The sequence below is a fragment of the Dipteris shenzhenensis genome, chromosome 2 (genome assembly GCF_047967505.1).
Source record: "Dipteris shenzhenensis isolate YYH24624 ecotype China chromosome 2, Dip_SZ_1.0, whole genome shotgun sequence".
NCBI lineage: Eukaryota > Viridiplantae > Streptophyta > Polypodiopsida > Gleicheniales > Dipteridaceae > Dipteris > Dipteris shenzhenensis.
Genome location: NC_141597.1, coordinates 51,135,540 through 51,159,270, shown reverse-complemented (window position 1 = coordinate 51,159,270; position 23,731 = coordinate 51,135,540). Strand labels below are relative to the sequence as shown.

At 44.6% G+C, this 23,731-nt stretch overlaps 1 protein-coding gene across 1 annotated transcript in view; it reads left to right on the top strand.

Moving 5' to 3' along the window:
- Window positions 1-22,463, top strand: part of LOC147904945 (uncharacterized) — a 69,470-nt gene extending 47,007 nt beyond the window's left edge. The window contains exons 6-8 of the mRNA XM_087392971.1: window positions 19,538-19,618; window positions 21,788-21,854; window positions 22,110-22,463. Coding sequence (XP_087249097.1) covers window positions 19,538-19,618; window positions 21,788-21,854; window positions 22,110-22,463 — 502 coding nt within the window. The remainder of the gene's footprint in view (window positions 1-19,537; window positions 19,619-21,787; window positions 21,855-22,109) is intronic.
- The last annotated feature ends 1,268 nt before the right edge of the window (window positions 22,464-23,731 follow it).

Below are 23,731 nucleotides of genomic sequence, written 5' to 3'. Positions count from 1 at the left end.
CGTAGAGTGAGGTTGGGTTTGAAACTCATAAGATCTTCAAACAGGGAGTAGTGGTGGACACTAGCATTAGCCTTCTGCAACCTCATCCTCCTAGCCTTTGGCCGAGGGTCGAAGCTTACACGAGGATGTGGATGTAGGTCTGAACTGTGAGTCATTGTCTCCAATGGTTTCTCTTCCATCACTCCTTTCCCTTTTTCATGGGCAGGACTAGGTCTTGTCCCCATAGCCCCTTCTCTGTTGAGTGCTGTTGGGGACAAAGTGGGAGGACCTACTCGTGCCTCATTATCCCGGTGCTGTCCAAGGGTTGTCACTTCTGTTGCAAACCTCACAGTTCTGGACTTGCGGGATGGAAGTTGAGGTGTGCTACCTTCCTCTTCAGAACTTGTTTGAAGATCTCTCGTGACACCCTTTACCACCTCCTGATACCTCAAAGGCACCGAGGATGAGGCACTTCCAGAGTTAGTGGTTGACCTTAATGGCTGTGTGCCCTTCGAGTTTGTTTCTGAATCACTATCAAAAGCCAGCATGGGTGGTCTATTCTTGGGCGTACTGTGTACCTTGGAGGGGGAGAATGACCTCGGTGGGGGGACACTTGTCGAACTCATTGGTGCTGAGGTCTCCGGTGCTGACTCTGAGTCACCCTTACATTTATAACCTTTTGTATGTGACCGTGTCACAGCACCCAACACTGCGCCAATCAAATGGGGACTGTTGCCCTCCCCCGCCACTACTACATCAACCATATTCACTTGGGATGCGGGTTCCACTCTTCTATTGGGACAATCTCTGGTGTAGTGGTCGTTTGTGCTGCACTGTGTACAAGAAGTTCCCCCGAACGGTTGTGTACAATCATCTTGGTAGTGGCCGTACTTGCCACATCTGTAACACATGATGGGTCTTCTAAAGTTTGTACCTCTGCCTACACCTCCACATCCACCTCGAAAACCACCCCTTCAACCGCGTTGATAAGAGGGTCCATAGCCACCTCTTGACATAGGTGGTTGGTACGGTGCATAGTATGGCTGAGGATAGAAATAAGGGGAACCAATTGAATTGGGGGCAGGAGCTTGGAGCAAAGGGGGAGTCGGAAGCAATGGAGGTGGCATGACAGGAGGAGGAGGTGGCTCAGATGCTCGTGCAAGAGGGGGAGAAGCAGATACTTTTGCTGGGCCAGAAGTTATGGGTACCGTTCTGTTGACTGCAGCAACTAGAGGTTCCCTCGAGGTATACTCTGGAAGAAGCTTCCTTAATCCTTTGAGGTACCTACACTTATAGGCATCATGTCCATGGATCTCACAAAATGTACAAAATGAGGTAGAAGTAGGTACCTTTCGCTTGGAGGGGCACTCCCAGTAACCATGGTTAGAACCCTTGCATTCTGTGCACCAAAGGCCACTTCGAATTTGGGCCTCAAAGGATGATTGGCCATCCACCTTTATTCTATCTTTCAGGCCTTCTTTCATTTCTTCTAACTCCTTCTTGAGTTGCTGCCATGCGGATGATCCCTCCTCTCTTGGGAGTTGGGTGGTCGTAGTCGTTGATGAGGCAAAGCTTAGTTGTGACCGTTCCATCTTGACAGCTTCTTTTAGGAAGTCTTGAAGTGAGGCATGTTCAGGGAGTTTATCAACCAGCCTTATAGCAATGGTAGGGGGTAATGCTTTCAAAAACCATCCCTTCATAACAGCATCATTGGATGGCACAGACATCTTTGCCGCCAAGACCCTCATCCTTGTGTACATCTCAGAGTGTACATCTCAGAGATGCTTTCTCCAGGCTTCATGGTGTCAGTGGATAACTCTTGGACAATCATGTGTTCGAAATTTTCCAACTTGAAAGTGCGTAGGAATTCCTCCCTTAGGTCTGTCCACGTTTGGAAGTGGTCCGGAGGAAATCGACTATACCATACATCCGCGGCATCCTCCAATAATGAGGGACAGATGTGAAGAAACGCATGCTCATTCTCCACACCTTTAGCTCTACATGCTGTGAGGAACTTCCTCACATGAGCTTCCGCATCCTCATGGAGGTGGCCTTTGAACTTTTGAGTCTTCACGTGGACCTTGTTGAGTAGCTCGAGAAGTCTAGCTCTGTCTAGAGGACTAAGAACGGCCATCTCCACCCGAGAGGTTGGAGAAGATGCAAGAGTTTGAGGGAGTCCCGATGGGGCTGTAATGAGTGTTGGTGCTCCAAAGGAGGAGACCACCCCGACAACTCCTCTTGTGGAGGACCACAATGGGGAAGTCACTACTGATGTAGTCATAGAGGAAGTGTACCCAGATGGTAGCGCGTAAGTGGGGGGTCTCGATGTTGTAGAGGGAAAGGGTGAGAACATGGAAGATGTGGGGGTGAAAGAGGATGGGAGAGCATTTGGGAAAGAGAGGGACGGAGTTGAAGTCATGGATGAGTAGGCAGAAGGGAAGGAAGGAGGTGGTGGAAAAGGCAACACCGGTGTGGATGGAAAGGGAGATGAAACCATCATGGCAGGTAAAGGCATGGCCGGAGCAAAAGTAACCCCCAGTGGGATAGATCTAGAAGAAGGATTAGCTAGGAGCCCGGAGCTATGCATAATAGATGAGGTAGCAACTTGTCCACAAGAGGTCAGATGGAGTCACCACTTCGGTAGAAGAGGTGGTTGATGAAGATATCGTTGCAGGAGGGGGAGAGGGGCTGCCTTGACCTTGATGAGTCCCTGAGGAGCCCTCGTCCTTAGTACCCTCTTCTTTCACATGTTCTCTGCTTTGCACTTCTTCTTCTCCGGAGTCCGGATCGCTGACCACCAGGGTTCCTGTTGATCCAGGTCAATGAGAGTGTCGATGAAGTTAGTTGCTCTGGCTACTGCTCCAATGGGCTCACTTTGTGCTCGAGTTGAGGACTTTGCAAACTTACGTCGCACGTAATGCTTCTTGTACCTAGTTTGGTCTGCCGAAGTCTTTTCTCCACTCTCCTCAAGTACCTCCTAGTTCTCTCACTAGCTCCTTCAAATGTTTCAGAACTACTCGGCATAAGACCTCTCTCTAGGACCCTAGATCACCACTTCACTCGTGCTACTCAACACCAGCAGTGTCCCACCGTGATCGCCATAAACTGTTTGAGGGGAGGGGTTCCTATCCTTCTAGAGGTGTTATCGGAGGCCAAAGGCCACTAGCGTGAGAAGCATGAGTGTTGCAATGCTCTAATGCAATGGATCGCGCAGAGTGCACCGTGCGGTGGTGTGCGAGTGTCGTATGCTATACTGCAGTGAACGACGACGTCCGTGCGAGTGCACTATGCTAAATGACAATCACCGGCGAACTCCACCACATAGGTAGAATAAGAAAATGTCGTCCTACACTGGTGAACAATCCCCATATCGGGAAGAGACAAGAGAGATGAGAAAGTGACCAAGTTGGCCAAAGTACATATCACTGGACTAGTGTCTCCAGGTCACACGTCGCAAGTCACAAGAATACATAGGTCTATCCCCATAGTAGATAGAGGATACACACAAGTCTCTCCACACTCTCTCCTTGGCAAGCTCGTAGCTCTAGCCTCTATCTCTCCTCACTCTTCTCTCTTCTGCTCCAGTGCCGAATGCTGAATGCCCCCTCCTCCCCTCTCCACCTTCTCCTTCATCCTCATCCCCCGCCTTGGAGGGTCCCTTCTTCGCTGAGAATCCCCTCCTTTCTTCCATCCTCTTATCTCCTTAGCTATTGAGGATAGCCGTTGCGCCGTTGGCTCTTTTGATGGCTACGGCGACTTCCTGACTCCCTGACTCGCCAGCCTCTTCAGGTGAGCTCGATCACCGCACCACTGCACCACTGTATCACTGAACCACTGTCTAAATGTAAATACTCCTGACTGCTCCATGTGCTAAGCTCACTCTTCATATGCGTAGCTTTTTATGAGATTACTTTGGACATGATACTCCTGGTTGACCTGTGGTTGACATGTGTCGATACATGGTTGCCTCGGATAGTACTGTGACGCCAAAAATTGATATTTTTAATTTGGCATTGGTATTGTTTTTCTCTATGTTTGATAAGAGTTTGAGTATCAAGTGATAGCCTAGCGGCTCTCACTTATTTCTATTCTCTATGATATTGTATGGGATGGAGAGGATGAGTGGAATGGCTCATTGTAAATACCATAGGTATGAATTATAAATACCTTGGTATGGGGTGAGAGTTATTTGTGTATGGGATATTATGGAGTTTTTTAGAAAATAGGAAGAGTGAGTCATATAAAGAGGTGGGCTCATGTCCATGTGTTCCAATAATATAAGAGAGGCCACATGCCAAGCGTGTGGAAGGCATGTGGAGGAGTGTGAAGTCAAGAGGAATCCTTCTAGAACTCCTATGTGGAATAAGGAGGATGTGGACATGTGGAAAAGAGAGGGTCCCTATGGGCTCCATGTGAGGAGACTCTTGACTTTCTCAATATTTTAAGAGTCTTGAGCATCTTGTGATGAGACACATGGCAAGAGTAGCCAAAAAGGACATGGATGGTGACATACGTGCTTATGTGATTGATGGGGAAAGGAATCTACAAGCAGCAATTGTAAATGGTTGAAGGAGGGTAACAAAATCTCTATAAAAGGAGCCCTCCTCTCCCTTGTTCATCAATCTCTTCCACCATTAGGCCTCAGGTTGCTGTAGCTCTAGTCTCCCCAAGCCTCTTCCATGAGCCTTCTCTCCGTCTTGTAGATATTCTCTTATGTAGACTCTTGAGTCCATCTCTCTCTAGTTTATTCTCTCTCTATGAGTAGTCTTGGAGCTTCCGCTCCCTCTTGTATGTATGAAATCTCTTCTTCTCCCTTGTGTTTGTAGTGTTGGAGTGTATTCTCACTCTATTTGTAATGAAGGTCACTTCAGGTTCTCTCTCTCTCTTGAGTGTCTCTTCTCTTTTCTTTCTTTCAAAGCCTTAAAAGTTCTTTCTATTCGGCTGCTCACTGTGCACACATGGTCCATCTGTTTCTCGAGCCATCATGAAAACTTCTTCCCCTCTTCTAGGCGAAATCTATGAGGGGTGGATCGTTGATGAAGGTGGAGTCTTGAGGGAGCATCCTGCTCAGCAGGCGAAATTAGCATGGGTGGAGGGCAGTTTTCATGACAGTTTGACCCCCTGTTAGTATTTTGCTCATAACTTTATGCTCGATAGTCCGATTTTAATGAAATTTATATCAGAGCGAAGCTCTCTTTAAGGCGCATGTTTGTATGTGATCAGATCTTGAATCAGATACTGCTGCAAAAAGTTATGATTCTCTGTGTCTGACAGTCTGTTTTCATGACAGTTTTTACCCTCGTCTAGTGAACTGTCCATAACTTTTTGGCCGCTTCTTTGTTTCTTATGAAACATATATCAGCGCGAAGCTCTCTTTAAGGCGCATGTCTCTAGGTGCTTAGATCTTGAATCAGATACTGTTGCAAAATTTTATGAGTCTCTGTGTCTGACAGTCTGTTTTCATGACAGTTTTTACCCCCTTTCAGTAAACTGTCCATATCTCTTCAACCGTCTATCTGTTTTCAATGAAACTTATATCAGCGCGAAGCCCATAATAAGGCGTATCCCTTTGTGTGCTTGAATCTCTGATATCATGTCTCTATTGAAAGTTATAGGCCTCTGTGTCTAATGACAGTTTGTAGAGTGTTTTGAGCTAAGTGTAAAGGTGTCTATGAAGGAGGTGCAATGTTTCCTCGGAATCTACCCATCCGACCTAATCAGCCCCTTCAAACTCCTCAATATATATCAGCTCATGTCATGTTGAGCCGCAAGATCTTCTTTCAACAACGTATCGCTCTTCTCTTTGGTGCAGACCGGCTCGCTGAGATTATGGCCTCTGCTGATCCTTTCCTTCTCCCTGTGCTTGATTACAACATCACTTGGGATGTTACCATCTTCATTCTCATCTGAGGGAGGAAAGTATGGTGTGGTATCTTGGCATAAAAGCTTCTTTCTAATGTCCCATTCTCAATTATAAATATCTTTGTCAGTCAGTTCGAAAGCAGTAGGAAGTGAAGAGGTGTGTGAAGTTTATTACCCCCAACTTCATGTCACAGTACTCCTGGATGAACCCGTGTGATCGCGTGGCTGACTTGTGTTGACACATGGTCAACATGTGGTCAACAGATGTCGTCATGTGGTCAACGCCTGTTGACAGGTGGTCGTCGTGTGGTAAGGTAACACATGCAGAGGTTTCAGCTTCCTGCTCACGCACGACCTCCCATCAACAACTGCGAGCCTCTCCAACCTCTCTGGTCGTTCCACCCCCAACTCTTCTAGAATCCCCTCGTCAAATGCAGCCAAATGATCCTTCCAGCAAGCTCCCGTCGTTCAGCTCCTAGCCGCCACATCGCTATCTAGAAGCTCCCCTTCTTCCTCACATAGCCACATTCACATGAGCAGGATGCCTCCCAATCAGTCCAGCCACCTCAGCCTAATTTGCCACCTCATCAGTGACATTTTACCACTCTCAAGACATTTCCCCCAAATCACATTAAATGCACATTTTGGACCTTTAGTCACACAATTCCCACACACATTAGCATGCACATTAAAGCTTGCATGCAACCCCGTACACACACATGAAAAGCCCTTTGACATGGACACCATAACATATCGAATTCCTGTAACATGCAAGTGCACATTGACTCAGGAAAATATAAAAAAACCCTTCATGACTTGACCTTACATGATCCCAAAAACATTTCGCTTGACCACACACTGGACACCCTTGCTCTGGAAGTCTGGTACAACCACATTGCATTTCATCATTTCCCATGAAGTCCCTGCAAAACATACTTTATTGTCTCAAAAAACTATACATAGTCCATCATGCTTGGGAAAGAAAAATCCACAAATGCCAAAATCCCACACCTACCCTAGATGTGTACAACTATGTGCCTATCCACAGCTATTTACAATGCTCAAAAACTTGATACAGGTTTTGTCCTATCAACGCGGTACCCCATCGGACCTGACTGCCTTTGCTGCTGAAGAAGTCATCTCAGGGAGAGGGGGATCTCGGTAACCACCCCAAAGGCAACTCCAATGGAATGTAAAAGTCGATGGTACACTTGTGGAAGGCCAGGAAATCTGATGAAGAGTGACGTCGTCCGGCTATCCTCCTCGACATGATCAAACCCCGGGGTCAAAAAAATCCTCCTGGAGCTCAATGCTACTGCACATGCTACCTCCGAGGAGTCCAAAAAAATTTGGAAGAAACCTCACCCAAGCAAATGAACATCTATGAGGTGCCCTGGAGGTCTCCAGGTAGAGCGACGAGCACCCAGTCCCTGGCCTATAACCTGGAAGGGTGGGACCCATGGATGCGAGCAAAGAGCGATGTCGAGGTCTCCTGTTCTGTATCTTTTTTGAGCTGCTGCAACTCGTCTTTTGAGAAAATGATGGTTTTTGCGGCTGGTGGAAGAGGATTGGATGAAGGTTGAGCCATCGTCAATCGAGGTGGGAAGGCCGACTCGAACACTGTTGAGCTCCGTCTGACTAAAAATGTTGTGTCCGAGGAGAGGGTGAAGGCTGAAGGGAGAGAAGGGGATGAAGAATGCTAAGGGAGGGGGAGAGAGGAGAGGACTAGGGGTAGGAGAAGAGAGGTGGGAAGGGGGGAGAGGCTAGGATAGAGGGTAGGAGTAGAGGGAGGATGAGAAGAGAGGCTAGGATGGGGTAGGAGTAGAGAGGAGGAGGGGGAGAGGGGCTAGGCGAGGAGGTGGGAGTAGAGAGGATGAGGGGCTAGGCAAGGAGTGGAGAGGATGAGGGGAGGAGGGGCTAGGCAAGGAGGGAGAGGAGGAAGAGACAGCCCGAGGGGGAGGAGAGAAGGCCTCAGGGGGGGGGGGCAGAAGTGGCGCAGGGGAGAAGGAGACCCACAGAAGACGCAGAAGTGCCACTAGGGGGGGGGGTGAGGAGGTGCCGCAGGGGAGGAGAGGGCCTATGGGGGAGGGAGGAGCTGGCCGGAGGAAGAGAAGGCCAGCGGGGGAGGGAGGAGCAGGCCAGGCGAGGGAAGTAGGCTAGCGGGGAGAGGAGGGACAGTGTGAGAGGGAGGAGCTGGCGAGGAGGGGGAGCTGGCCGACGGAGAGAGAGGTGGACGGAGGGGGAAGGTAGCGGAGGGGAAGGCTAAGGGCGGAGGCTAGAGGTAGGGGAGAGCTACGGAGCAGCAATTTGGAGTTTTGCAAAATGAGTTTCGCCCCAAAGAGCAGAATTTGAAATAAGGGATTTTGGAAATCTTCTCTCTCTTTGGTACATGGCTCAATACTGATCTCATCTACTTTAGAAACAAAGAAGAGATCAAATGAAGAGGAAGATTCACAATTCTTGGGCACTGAAGAGCAAAACAATGGAAGTCATGGACTTCGCCATACCAACAAAGGGTGCTTTCAGAGTACCTATCTGCACTGGGAGTACCTATTTTTTCTTGAAATTTCATGTTTGTAGGTTGAATGAGCATTATGTAAATGTTCAACTCAATCACTATGTAAACGTTCTACTTAACCTTGAGCTAGAAAGAAAAAGCCACGATCTAAATCTTGAGACAGGAACAACATTTGTGAGTGCAATGCTGAAGAATTGATGAGCTGCTTGAATTCCTAGGGGTACCAAGTCATAAACAATGCAAGAACTAGGGAGTTGAAAGGAAATGTAGGATGGTAGCCTTTAAGTAGAGAGCAATGCCATTGTCTTTTATGATTTCCATGTTGATTTTTTAGGTTATTGTCTCATAAATTGTGTATCTGTGGAGGCAAACTGGAACCACCAAACTGGATGTGTTTGCGAGCCACTACGCTGATCGAACCCCCTTTGTGGGCTACAAGATTGTGAGCGTCACCTCCAATGGCATAGGGTAAGACTCCGGAATCTCTAGGTAATTCTAGGGCCTCAATCTCCAAAATTTCCTCGGGAGAGAGCGCCCGGGCTGAATTTTGGGAGCCGATGATTGGGAGGATGAGCCCCTTTCCTCTGAATCGGGGGGGGAGGGAAGGACGGGGGGCACAGAATGCTGAGACGAGGAAGTAGAGGGGCACGCGGTTGTGCCCTTGACTTCTGGCCAAGGAGCCGACGAGGTAGATCCGATAGGGGGTGGGAAGGGGGGGAGGCTAAAGAAGCTACTATGGAGGAGGGCAGAGTGGAAGGCGGGAGGCAGGTGGTGAGGATGACCATAGCAGGAGTGGCGAGGGGGGGAGGAGGGTTGGGGGTGAGCTTGGAAGAAGAGGGCGGGTGTGGAGAGGGAGAGGGGGGCGGGAGGGAATAGGGGCACTCTACTGATCAGGCACACCGCGGCTCTGGATCCTCTTCTCCTCAACCGCCGCTGTGTCTGACTATCCTCCGCATCTTCTGCCATTGCAACGTTAGGAAAAACTGAAGCACGCTGCTAACGCAAGGGTGACTGTGATCTCTCGACCTCCACTAAGGGAGGATTACCTAGCTGAACCTTGACCCTTGCCGTTGGGGGGAGGGGTCTCCAACCAAGGGCTCTTGCAGCAGTTGCTCCTCCATGGGTGCCTCGTTAACCACCAATCTGATCGTGGGGACCCCGTCATTTGCTACCACTAATGCTGCCAAGTCTGGTCGGGACTCTAGCACCGTGCGAAACGCTCTACCAATGGACGGAAGGATGGCTCTGGATTCCTTTGGAAGCCCTGGGAAGGGGAGCGTCACCTGGAATCGTGGAACATGGTGTGTTGTGTCCATGTCCTTCACAGTAAAGCCATGGTACCAAGGGAAAAGGTACATCAGATGCGGGCCAAGGAGGATTTGGCATCAGGTCTTCTATGAGGGACAAGACTCTTCTTGGGCTATCTCGGTTTGAAGACACTTAGTTAAGTACTGCTCATTGGATGATGTTTCCTTATCTTCTTTTAGACCTATACATGCTTATGTGGATACCTCGTGAGAGATCTTAACAAGGATTGTAGCATGGCATATCTAGAGAGCTAGGTACACGAAGGCATTGGATGGATCTCACGTCCAAATCCCTCTCATACCATGGTTGGTATATGAACTAATAACTTATATAATTTGATGCCTAGCTGGGCGCGGTTCCTCTTGGGCAACCTTTGCTAGGAGGGATATTTTACTTATGGAATGAAGGGGCTCTCCCTTTTTCTTAGAGTCTATAGCCAAACTGAGGTAGTATTTTCAGCCTCTTCCGTGGTTTCTTTGCAGTTTGTACGAGACTCTCCGCCTATCCCCTAGCCTCTTCGCCTTCACTCCCTAGCCCTCCCTCCTTCTCCTCCTACCCTCTACAACCCCTTCCCTCTCCGCCCTACCCTCCTAACTCCCTCGCCCTCTCTCGGCTTCCTCCTCCTCTCACCTCGCCCCCTGCTGCCCCCTCTCCTAGCCTCTCCCCCCCCCTTTGCCTCCTTTATCCCCCTCTCTCCCCTTAGTCCTCACCCTCCCCTCCCCCATCCCCCCCCCTACTCTTCCTTATCGTCTTTCTATCCTCCTTCCTCCTCATCCTAGCCTTTCCTAGCAGCATTTTTTGGTCGGACGGAGCTTTTATGTGTTCAAGTCGGCCTTCACACCTTGATTGACGATGGCCCAGCCTTCAGTCAATCCTCACCCGCTTCCATCGGCGAAACCATCACTTTCTCAAAAGACGAGCTGCAGCAGCTCAAAAAAGATACAAAGCAAGAGAGCTCGGCATCGCTCTTTGCTCGCATCCATGGGTCCCACCCTTCTAGGTTACATGCCAGGGACTAGATGCTTGCCGGTCTACCTGGAGACCTTGCAGGGCACCTCACAGATGTTTGTATGCTTGGGCGAGGTTTCTTCCAGATTTTTTTTGACACCTCGGAGGTAGCAGGTACAATGCTTCAGGCTAGCCCGTTAGCACTGAGCTCTAGGAGGATTTTTTGGACTCCTTTTTCCTTGGAGTTTGATCCTGTTGAGGAGGATAGCCGGATGATGTCACTCTTCATTAGATTTCCCAGCCTTCCTCAGATGTACCATCGACTTTTGCATTCCATTGGAACTGCCTTTGGGATGGTTACCAAGATCCCCCCTCTCCCTGGAATGCCTTTCTCAGCAACAGAGGCAGTTAGGTAAGATGGGGTACCACGTTGATAAGGAAAAAAAACGAAAGACGGCCAAGAAACTATGTACTTTACCATGTCAGTATCATAGCTGAGACCTCATAGGGATCAGCAACAATGTGGGCTCGTAGATGATGAGATTATGCACCAGATTCCAGAGTATGTCTCTGTAATAGGCACCGAGACAAACCCCCCACCAAAACTGACTGAACTTGGATCACAGAAACTCAGAGAGAGCCAAAATACTACACAGCCCGAAACATATAAACTTAGAACTGAACTTCCCCCCAAAACTCAGAGAACAGTCACCATAGCCCACACTCCTAAGCTTCCATCAAGAACAACAGCTCATAACTCCCACAAAGCTGCAACAGCGCTACCTCCTCTCCTTCTCTATCAGTACCCAGGAATCTCCCACGATCAAATCAGCATAAGATAGGTAGGAATGGAAATATGGAATGCATAATGAAAGGCGAAATGGAAAGGAAGGAAAGCACAAGTGTAAGGCAATAACCAAAATACTCACAATGTATGGATAGCTTGATGTTGACTGATGCAATAGAGACAGTAGACAAGTACAACACTATATAGTGTGACACTAGACTCTAGAAAGCCATAGTGTATATGGGATAACTCCCAATATGACACGTGGCATGTCTAGGACTCACTAGACTATAAAACACACCTAGAACACTCATTTTAGACTCACTTTGGCTTCATATTCCAACACCCCCCCATGAAGGCAAGGTGAGAGACTACTAGAATGGAACCAAGAACAGAACATGACAATGATAGTCATCAAACTGTGCACCCCATGTAACTCAGAGGCTAAAATTTGTGCATGTTCAGAGGTTGATCCAAGCACTCTCATGGCTTGAGACTCAACATGCTCAGAGGCTCACGTTATAGCATGGCTACATGACCAGCTCATAGGTCTAGGAATACACCAACATCTTGGAACTCGACCAGGCCTGATAACGAGATCTATCAAAGCCAATACATATGGCTCCCACAGTACATCCCCCCTTGGCTTCATAGCAGGGCATGTTAGGAAGCCACACACCAAAATAGGAAAACCAATACATCTTTTTAGGAGGACTATCCAAGGCAGAGGACCTTTAGATTCAATGAAAACCAAACACTCAATACCGAGGACCCCAAAATACATCAAGCTATAGGAATAATAAAAATAGATCTCTTAGGAGTAAGAGATGTCCTCCAAGTAGCCACTACATATGTGTGCACATCCTTGCGAGTTGATGACGATGTCGATGAAGCACTAGGCATGGATGCCCCAAAATATGTGTTGGTGAAGTCTATGGGGTAGCGGTCATGGCATGACTCTCAAGATAGAAGATGGAGAGTCACCTAAAAATTGATGTAGAGGCTGGAGGTGCCACAAGGACTAGTAGAGTCACTCAATGTGCAAGCCTAGCACCATGGGCAATCAGAGAAGTAATCGGAGAAGCCGGAAAGTAACCGTACCTCACATCAAGATCATTTTTCTTTATCTTCTTGCTGCAAATTAGTGTGGAGTCTACACACCGTTATAGAAGGCAGATGAGGTGTGCAATGTGGCAGCTCGAATGGCGAGAAGATAGAGCTTCGTCGAATAGGAGAAGCGTGAGCAACATGAGCAGTTGCAGCTAGATGGTGGGCAGAGAGGATAGCTACGTGGGTAGCAGGAGAAGCTGCGTGGGCAGCTACAGCTTAGCTTCATGGGCACCAACTGGAGTAGAAAAAGATGGAGGTGGAGATCAAGATAGTGACATTAGGTTGGAAACTATCATCCCGTGAACTCAAGAACAAAATCTGCGCGCAGAAATAATTTTCGTCTCTTTTTGCAGGAGCTATATCTTTTCATAGAAAACTCGGATTGCAATGATGTTAAAACGAAAATTGTAGTACTCAAGGTCCTCTACAACTTTTTTGATGACACAAAGTCGTGATTCTGCTTCTAGATCCAGATAGAAGCGTCACATTGTCCACAGGTAACAGAGAGAGCAACAGAAACAGCACCACTTCAGGACGTCTTTGTAGCTAAAGGAAGGAGAAGAGCTCACCAAGGAAAGGGAAGAGAGGTGGCAGAAGCTCAAGTTGGAGGAGAATCCCAATGTTGATGAAGCCTTCAATGGAGAGGAGTAGGGAAGGGGAGCTCCTCCAAGAGAAGAGAGGGCAGCTTCTCTTTCTGGCCACCCTCTACCTCATGGAGAAGCAAGGAGGAAGGGAAGGGCTAGGAAGGAAGGCTCTGATACCATATGAAGAGACATGGTAGCTAGCTAGGAACGGAATGGAAATATGGAAAGCATAATGAAAGGCAAAATGGAAAGGAAGGAAAGTACAAGTGCAAGGCAATAACCAAAATACTCACAATGTATTGATAGCTTGATGTTGACTGATCTAATAGACAATAGACAAGTACAACACTATATAGTGTGACACTAGACTCTAGAAAGCCATAGTGTATATGGGATAACTCCCAATATGACACGTGGCATGTCTAGGACTCACTAGACTATAAAACACACCTAGAACACTCATTTTAGACTCACTTTGGCTTCATATTCCAACAGTAGCTGTTATCCGAAGCACCCAGAGCTTATCGTTTCCAAACCTGGAGTCCCTTTGTGCCAAGCATGCAGTCGAAAATCCCCATCCCGTCACGTACGTAGGCCTTCACTTGATGGGCGCTTAGTCTTTCACTTATGCACAACCTCTCTTTTATCTACCAGAGTCTCTCTTCGTCTAGCCTTCTCTTCAAGGAGCCCCCAAGTGCAACGTAGATCCTTCCAACGTCAACCCGCACATTTCCTAGCCGCCATCTTCATGTAGCTCTAGCTCACAGTCGAGAAACTCCCCTTCATCCATCATGTAGCCACCTTGCATACACATGTTCCCTTCGAGATTTTCCAGCCACGTCATCACGTGGAATTTACCACTCTCCAATAAAAAAATGCAAATATCCCCCAAGGCACATTAAATGCACATTTCGGACCTTTACTCACACAATTCCCACACACATTAGCATGCACACTAAGGCTTGGATGCACCCCCATAAACCCACATGAAAAGCCCCTTGACATGGACACCATAACATATCAAATTCCTGTAACATGCAAGACCGCAATGACTCAAGAAAATAAAATAAAAACCCCTTCATGACTTGACTTTACATGACCCCAAAAATATTTCCACTTGACCACACACTGGATACCCTTGCTCTGGAGATCTGGTACAACCACATTGCATTTCATCATTTCCCATGAAGTCCCTACAAAACATACTTTATTGTCTCAAAAAACTATACATCAGTCCATCATGCTTGTGAAAGAAAAATCCACAAATACCAAAAGCCCACACCTACCCTAGATGTGTACATCTATGTGCCTACCCACATCTATATATAGTGCTAAAAAACTTGATACAATTTTTGTCCTATCATTTTGCCCATCCCCCAGTCTGCAGACATTCATGTCTTGCAGACAGGGATATATAAGATTTCCATTTCTTCAGCGATATCCTCATCCATGAGGTCTTCCGGCTTGTCTTGTTTCATCACAGTAGGTCCACAGCTGCTCACACTCATGATCCTAAGAAAGTATTTTTTTAGTCTGAAGCAATTGACCCTATTCTTATGCTGCTGACCATCCAAATCCTCAAGTTGATATGAGCCGTTTTTGAATTTCTTCGTCACATAGAAAGGTCCATCCCATTTGGTCACAAATTTCTTCTTGAAGGTAGAATCCAGGCTACTGTTGTGTCTCAAAACTAGATCACCCTCCTTGATTTTCTTATCCCTGAACTTCCTGTTTGCTCTCTTCTAATTCTCCTCTTGAATCAAAGCATAATGTTCCACCGCCTCGTGTCTATCTAGTTGTGCTTCCTGCAAATCCAATAATCGGTTCTGGTAAGTAGAATTTGAATCCTCGTTCATCTTCATTAACATCTGTAATGCAGGAATTTCTACTTCCAAGGGTAACATAGCTTCTTTCCTGTAAACAAGATGAAATGGTGAAACGTGGGTGCCTTCTTTTACTGCAACTCTGTAAGCCCATAAAGCCCAGTGCAAAGCAAGGTCCCACTTCTTCTCATGTGTTTTCATGATCTTTCCCATGATATTAGTACACTAACCATTAAATTTTTCATTCATCCCATTACACTGAGGATAATAGGGACTGGCATATCTATGTTTAATCTTCAGCTTACCACATAATAAATCCATTACTTCACTCTTGACACTTGGACCTCTATCAGAAAGCAACTCCAGTGGCACACCAAATCTACAGTAGATATCCTCATACACAAACTTGCATACAGATTTCGCATTGACAACCCGTACTGCTCGTGCTTCAGCCCATGTCGTGAAGTAATCCACAGTTGTCAGCACATAACAATTTCCCCTGGCTGTCATGGGCAGAGGACCAATGGCATCTATCCCCCATTTCTCAAAAATATTATAAGCAAGCATGATATTTTTGAGTTCTGGATGTAAGATCCTCTTACTCATCTGCTGACACTATAGGCATGACCTACACCAATGTCCTATGTCTCTCTAGAGGGATGGCCAAACATACCCTTCTGTAAGTATTTTCCTTAGCATGATTTTGAAAGCAAAATGTCCTCCACAAACTCCCTCATGATTAGCTTGTAGGATATGAAAAAATTCCTCATGCCAGGGAATTGTTCTGAGCACCGAATCAGCCCCCTTCATGGAAAGAACATCATCTATCAGACAATAAGAGGTACAGCTTTTAATAAATCTGTATTTTCTTTGTTTCGGAACTTCTTCATGCACTTTACCAGTTAACAGGAAGCTTTCCTCACAAGCCAATGTCACCTTCCTTTGTATAAGGGCTCCTGCACTCTTATTGCATCAACATAACCTGCTGTAATTTCCTGCGCAGCATCATGTGCATTTACATTTTTACCTCTTTCAATATGCTGGAGTGTCCAAGCATCCAATTGATTCTTCACCACACTTATCCATCTCTTCAAATGAACATCCTTAACCTTCCAGACACCTAAAATTTACTTCACAACCAACAGAGCATCTCCCTTAATCATGAGTCTCTGAATACCCAGACTAATGCATACTTTCAAACCTTCAAAGAGGTCTGCATATTCACCTTTGTTATTACTGCTGGCTTTGAGCTGAATCCCCATTTTTGGAATCTCCTTTCCTCCAGGATCATAAATGACAATTCCTCTTGTACTTTTATTCAAACTTTTTTTGTAAGATCCATCAAAGTGTAGAACAAATGCATCCTCAAGTACTTTTTCTTCATTCATGTCAGTGTTCTTCTCCACATCTTCAACTAAAATAGCTCCTTCCTTATAGGTGAGGAGATCAGCCAAGGCAGCTCTAGTAGAGTTCTCAACCAAGAAGGTAAAAGAGTACTCCTGTAACTCTACTATCCATTTAATCATGCTCCTGGAGATGTTTGTAATGTTCAGTATTTGGACCGACACAGTACATACTCTGATGACCATATGGGCGAGCATGCAAGGATCCTCCAGAGCAGCCACCGCTGCCGGGAGAGTTACTTTTTTCAGAGTTTGGAGAGGATCTCCTTTCTTCTCTGAGTCTCCCTCAGGGTTGAGGTGGCATTTCAGCCTCCACCTTGGTTTTTAATTAGCTCCTTTTGAGCTGTTTTTTCCCCTCATGCATTGCATGATGTACTCCCACATTTGAGCTTGCTCTCACGATTTTCATTCATACTTAATAAACTAATTTTCTTGAAACAAAAAAACCGTTGAGTTTGAACTATTTTGATACTGGTTTTCTCAATTTTTGCGCTTTTGCCTCTGTTTTGAGGTCTTGTTTTTCGGTTCAGACTGGTCAGGGCAGTTCAACAGTGTCTTTCTTGCAGTTTGGAGCTATGTGGAAGGAGTTGTACAGTCAACTTTGCTTCTAGTGGGCCTTTGCTTCAGTCATGGTTCTCTGTGCACATGAATTTGAGTTTTGAAACTTGTTGCATTTGTTGCACTTGCTGTACAAGCTTTTCTGTAAAGAGCTTGGGCCTGCCTTGCCCTTTTTTGATACCTCAGGGTTTATTTGCAGTACAGATATTGTGCAAGCTATTGACCTTGTGTATTAGAATCATGTAACTCACTTGCTTTAGTGTAGTCATTTGATTGAATCAGATATCTTTGGGTTCTTTGCATTTGTGCCTTATCTGCACTGGTAAACAATGAACTTTTGGCATGCCTATTTGATACCATTGATGGAAGTTAGAGCAGAAGTACAACAGCTAGAAAGAAGAACAGCCAAGAAGACGAACTGTAGATGGGTATTACAGCAGCACTATGTGGAAGAAGTTACACCGAAGTGATAGTTCATCACCATAAAGGCTATCCCTAAAACCCTAGTGTGGCCAACTCATGGAACAACATTATGTTATACGAGTTGACTGGGTGGACATGTGATTCTCCATCTAGGTGGAGCTAGGGTTGGGACTAGCGAGAGTTCCCCTAGAACTCTACTGAGGAAAGATAGATATGAAGTTCTTTTGCGACCTTCTGCCGAAGTGAAGGAGGAATCCTCAAGCAATCTAGGAGTGAGATTGTTGGCAAATGCTTGATCCTTGTATGGCGTTGCAGGCCACTTTCCATGAAACTTGACAGGATTGCCCTGCCTGTTGACTTGAAATAACTCTGCCCTTTTGATGGGAAGGGGTTGAGGCACAAGATTGGTGAGGCCTCTCTACTCTACGTACCTTAGCTCGATGCTTCTCATAGCGTGGTGTAGCTAGCAACTTAGCAGCCAACAACAACTATTACTTGCAACAATATGAATGCTTGTTGTGGCCTCCTTTTGTCATTTGGAGTGTTGGCGAGTATGACAAAACAGTCCAAGGTGCTATGCCATGGAGCAAGGTGATAAAGGGAGTTTAGTGGTGGAAGATCAGATCCGCTTATCTGCATCATCACGATGCTATGATTGGTCAACTAAGCCATGTATCTCACCTATGCCTCCTTTCATCATTTGGAGTGTTGGCAAGTATGACAAAATAGCCATGAAGTTTGGCAATAAACAGAGTCAGGTGGTGGAAGATCGGGTTTGCAGACTCTCATCGTCAGAGATCCTTTGACTAGGCTATTTATTTTTCTAACCTGTCGTTGGGGCAATTCTATGGCACCAAATGCTCTTTTGTCCCTTGTGTCGACTACCCTGGGTCTAGATCTTGATAACTGGGCCACATATCTCATCCTTATTACCGTCAATGAAGTCCATAGACCTTCCCTCTAACATGTGGCCATTGAATCTACTCCATCTTGACCACTAATAGTTGTTGATGTGGGATTTGTCGTGTTACAGTTGATGTGGCATTGGATTGCGGATCGAATGACATGGCATCCTTATGGGTCGGATGATGTGACATTGGATATTGGGTCGGATGGCTCACTCAAAGCCACTAGGCTTGAACACATGGCATCCAGCATTGGACCGGAAGGGGTGACCCATGGATCCGGACCTAGAGTGTTTGCTACGTTAGGGTCAGGGGATGGTCAGTTGGTTCCAAGTCCCGGATATGGAACCTTGATCTTGGACCTTGAAAGATTTTTGGATTCCAGACTCTACTGTTGTTGGAGCATGATCAGGCCTGGAACGATTGTGTTCATGCATGCATCGCTGGCTTGTTTGAAGCATGTTTTGATGTTGCTTTTCGTTTCTACAGACTTTTTGCGTTCGTTTTCTGTTTAGATCTCTCTGTTGTAGTTGGCACAAAATTTGTGCCAACGCTAGGCAAAAGGTCAGACCTAAACGAGAGAGGTTAGGATGGAAAAATGCAACACAAAATTCATAGAGATGCTTTTCCTTAGGTATTATAAAGCTATCAGATTCTGAAACTGAAGATAATCTTGGCCATTTTCATGTGTTGATTTTCTAATATTGAGCGACTTTCATATTGCTCTACGCAAAGACACTAAAGGAGTGGGAAAAACGAGACTATGCGAATCGTCTAAATAAGATCTTAAATCATAGATTCTATTAATTCAGCAAAAATGATGGAAAAATTTAAACACTCACCTCATATGATCCAAATCACATTGAAAGCATACTCTAATGTTTTTCTGATGGTACGAATACTGGAGATCTGGAGGTAAGACAGTCATGGCGGTTTATTGAGAATCATTTATGATATTCAATATCAATGGATATTAGAAAATATATGAAGCGATGTATATACTTGTTAGTGCTTTTGAATCTCGAGCTGTAAAACATAGACGTTTACAATGTCTGCACATTCTGGTACCTTTTTCTTAAATTCGGAACTAGCTTGGAACTTTTACTGACTTCTAGTACACAGTTGCGATTTTTTGAATGATTCACTTTATGAGTTGTAAACTTTACTATTATTATACTATCCACATTGAATTGATGATACACTTATAAAACAGGGTAATCAATCCGGATGTGGAGAACGTTAGAATTTGGAAACCTTGCTTTTGAATTTCACTGAAGGCTTTGCAAATTCTTGCCAAGTTAAACTTTTCTGGTCATGACATGGATGCAGGCCAATCAATTCTCTAGGAAAAAATATGCTGCGAGCTGCAAGATCTAGCCTGTTTCTGTCTACCTATTGCTTATCTGCATGGTGAGTCTAATTGCGTTTTAAGTATCAAGCATGGTGAGTCTAATTGCATGGTAAGTCTACCTATTGCTTATCTGCATGGTGAGTCTACCTATTGTTTATCTGCATGGTGAGTCTAATTGCATTTTCAGTATCAATCTTTTTTTTGGGTAATGTTATCATAGGAGTACCACGAGTCAATTCATGAATCATGGTCTTCTTCCATCAATTTAGAGCTATGAAGGTGTATCAAAGGAAAATCAACGGAGCCACTGTGCCCTGGGTGTAATATATCAATTTATTATCTATTGGTTTGCTATCCAATTTGTATTCAAAAAGTGAATCAGAGAAAAGAAATCCAGACACTCAACCAAATTAGTGTACTTCATTTTCAAATAATAACAGGAAATGAATGGGGATCCTTAATCAGAAACCTAGAGTTGAGGCAAAATTGAACAATGAATAAGAGTAGATACAATTTTCAAAGTCTTGAACATTCAAATGAATTTGAGGAAAAATTAAAAATAGATTTTAGCCTTTATTTATCAAGTTCAAAGGTTAAAAGTGTGTGGAAACTCCCTACAGTTCTGTAATCAACCCAAACTGGCATGCTTCAAAGTTCATGTGCAAGTCAGTGGCTGGGGACAAACAACAAAACTCTTATTAGCAATGCAGACGTGAGAAAAACTGTGTTGCAATGAGAGGCAAGGCTTTGACAAGTCACGTTGATTAAGGCTAAAGGAGAGAATTTTAGGAAGATTGTATACTATTCTGTTGACGTTTTGCAGATCTACAGGCCAATCCTTTGCTTTAACCACCATTCTGAATATTTTAGCCTAGTAAGTACACATGAAGCACTCTTAGATGCACTCTCAGATGTGCTGCTGTCAACACAACTTTTTACTGAATTTATATATGCAATCTCCGCACAATAAGGAGGCACATGGGGATGAGAGATTATTAATAACAATGCCTCCAATGTGCTGTACTAGCACCACCATGTGCGTCAAACAAATTAACCCAGCAGTTCTCGTGGTTTGCATTTCCAGTCTGTGATTTCCTTCATATCATGTGCTGGAAATTACTCTACGTCCAGTAGCACTCAGCTTTGTGGCCTTTTCAACCATAGTAAGAACAAATAATATCTACATTCTTTGATTTAAATCAGTCTACAAAGTAATGCTTTCGCTGAGGCATATGTATTCTTGTGCAACTTAGATGCTCGTCCTTCTTCATCAGTTAAGGCACTCACCATATCATGATAATCCAAATTATTGCCTTACTCCAATGTATCATTATATTTGGAAGGCAAGCTTGCAAGAAGGATTTCCTTCATGTCGTCTTCATCGACATCTGTATAGTTGAGCTCTTCTAGTTGTTACCTACATGCGTCTTAGATGCTCTATCCATATTATCATTCTCACTCATCTTCAAACTACAGGGTCCTTTTGTTCCAGAGAACATAGAATGATTGCGCCATCTTTTAGTGCCAGATTGCCATTGACTAGGTAGCTGCTACGTGTGGCTTGATTACAGGCCCAATGCTTTTACGAGATGCTGAAGCAATGAACATGAATACCATTGAGACCATCTTCACTGGCATGTTTCACCCCGTAGCCCCCATATAGACTACAACCCCTCCCTTTGTACAGGTCACTTGGAGAAATAGTATTCAGCTACCCCCTTCCATGCATGTGGTGTACACATCGTAGTAATTGTTTGTCACTTCTTCATTTTATTTCTGCTCTGTTTGTTTAGCATTGATAACCTAGGCTAGAGGTGGCAGGCTCAATCCTGATTCCTCAAGGTTTGTGCAGTACTGTATTTGAATGTCATCAAAATATGGCATACCTTCAAATTGAAACTCTTGGAACTTGCTCTTTGTATTGGCTAGCCAGGATTTATCGTGTTATTGGGGTGGAGTTCCCATGTTGCAGGAGGTCTATGCATTGCGCTTTTATCTCTTATCTAAGACATCTCGTGCTGAAAGCTCATCCTTGAAATCATATCCTTGTCCAATTCATATGATTTTCATGATATACTTTACAATTTGTGCATGTATCCTTAATTTTTTTGGATTCTATAATCAAGTACCAACTTTTTATAAGATCTGTTAATTTGTTCAAGTGGTATCTATCTGATATTGTAGATTGAAAAGTTTCAATTGAGCATACCCATTCATATCTGCAACAGGATTTGGTCATGTGTGTTCTTTCGGATAGCTGGAAAGTGCAGCCCTACCCTTGTTGCAATGAGCCAGGTGTGTCTCTTCATCATGTTTATTGCGCTTTTTGTGTGAAGTCTTGAAAGTTTACAAGGATTGATTAAGTTTCACATGAGAGTGCTGCATGTTGTTTACATCTCTTGTGAATTTGTAAGATTCTAGCAATCATTTCGTTTTCTTGCTATGGAAACAATGGAATATTTAAAAAGATTTCTTTGTTTTAGAGAAAATTGATGCTTACTGCAATATTTAACACTCTGATTCCTCACTTGGAGCTTACATGTCTTGCAGTTCCCAACTGGTCTAGCACTTCTGATTGAAAATAAAAGTCGTCGAATGGAGATAGCTCTTTACTGCTTTGCTAGAGCTATTGAGAGCTTCGGCATTTGTGTGTATGAATTGGGTTTTCTGCCACGTAATCTAGTTAAGTCCACGAAACGCCTTGATGTCATTCTTTTCAGCTTTGCCACATCAATTATCATGCATTGTTATGCACAAGAAAGGGATGTTTTCCGTTCTAAGAATCTACATGTACTTGACTGGGTGTTTGGCATCCCTTGTGATGGTGGCAAATGTGTCTCAGAACGCCCTTTGTCTAATTCTTCCTCAAGTCACCTCTCCAATCAGAAGATGTACCATTGCTAATTTCTTTACCATCAATATCTCCAAAATAATGAAGCTTCAGTTTCTGTGTTTCACTCAACAACATATATTGGTATACATTCTTAATTTCCCTCAACTTTGTGAAAAAATCCCTGATTTTTCTGTGTTCTAGTCAACAATATATGTAGGTATACATTCTTAATTTCCCTCAACTTCGTGAAAAAATTCATGATATTTCTCTTTTTAAGAGTTTCGCCACTAAGAAATACATACCTTCGTTCATATATCCAGCATATTATGGCGCTGATAATTAACATTCCTTAAACTAACACAATGCAAGAAAAACAGACAGGATCTTGAGAGTAGACAGAAATCAGATTTATAGGATAGTTCATTGGGGTTGCCCCCTAGCACCCTTCATTTTTCTCTTTGAGCCAGAGGCAATGGATTGTTCTATCTGATCACAAAATAATATTATTGAACTTCATCTTCCATTATGTTGTTGTTGTTAGCACTAGTTGTAGTAGTTTTTTTGGGTTTTTTTTTTTTGTTGAGTTATCCTGGATATTTAACCTAATTTGACTCTGTGTGTGTGTGTGTGTGTGATTTCTTTTTCTTATAAGCATAGCTCCTGCTAACTTGTTTTTACTTTTTCTTATTTATTCATAAATTTTTTTCATGAAAAAGACTTCTATTAAGTGTGAAAGAAACCCTCATGAGCAAGCTCGAAGTGGAAATACATCATGTTGGCCATGAGAGAAAAAAACACTCTAGAAGAGTAAATAAAAGCTCAGAATGAGCTGGAAAGAAACCAAGGTTGAGGCTGAAAATGCCAACTCAACCCTAACATAGTCTCTGAGAAAAAGGGGGAGCCCCTTCATTCCGTAAGGAATATAACCAACCTGGTAGAGGCTGCCTGGGAGGACCCCTGCATGCTTGTCCAACTGGCCATCTGAGCCCAAATACTGGCCAAGGTGTGAGAAGGGTGGACCTCTTACTGGCCAAATACTGGCCAAGGTGTGAGAAGGGTGGACCTCTTATCCATCTAAGTTGCCTACGAACTCCCTCCTTTCTTGTGTTGTTTCGTTTGTTTTATCAAAAGTGTAATTTGTAAGATTGGATATATTCTTGTCTTATGAAGGTATATATTAATCTTCCATTATGGAACGATGACAAACTTCATGGCTCTGAGATTGCAGATGGTACTACACTGTATTCTGCAGGTTTGCCTAGCGATTTGCAGACTTGCTTGGTTTGGATCAGTGATGTGGACACGACGACTTTTGGGGAGTGGAACTTGGATTTACTTG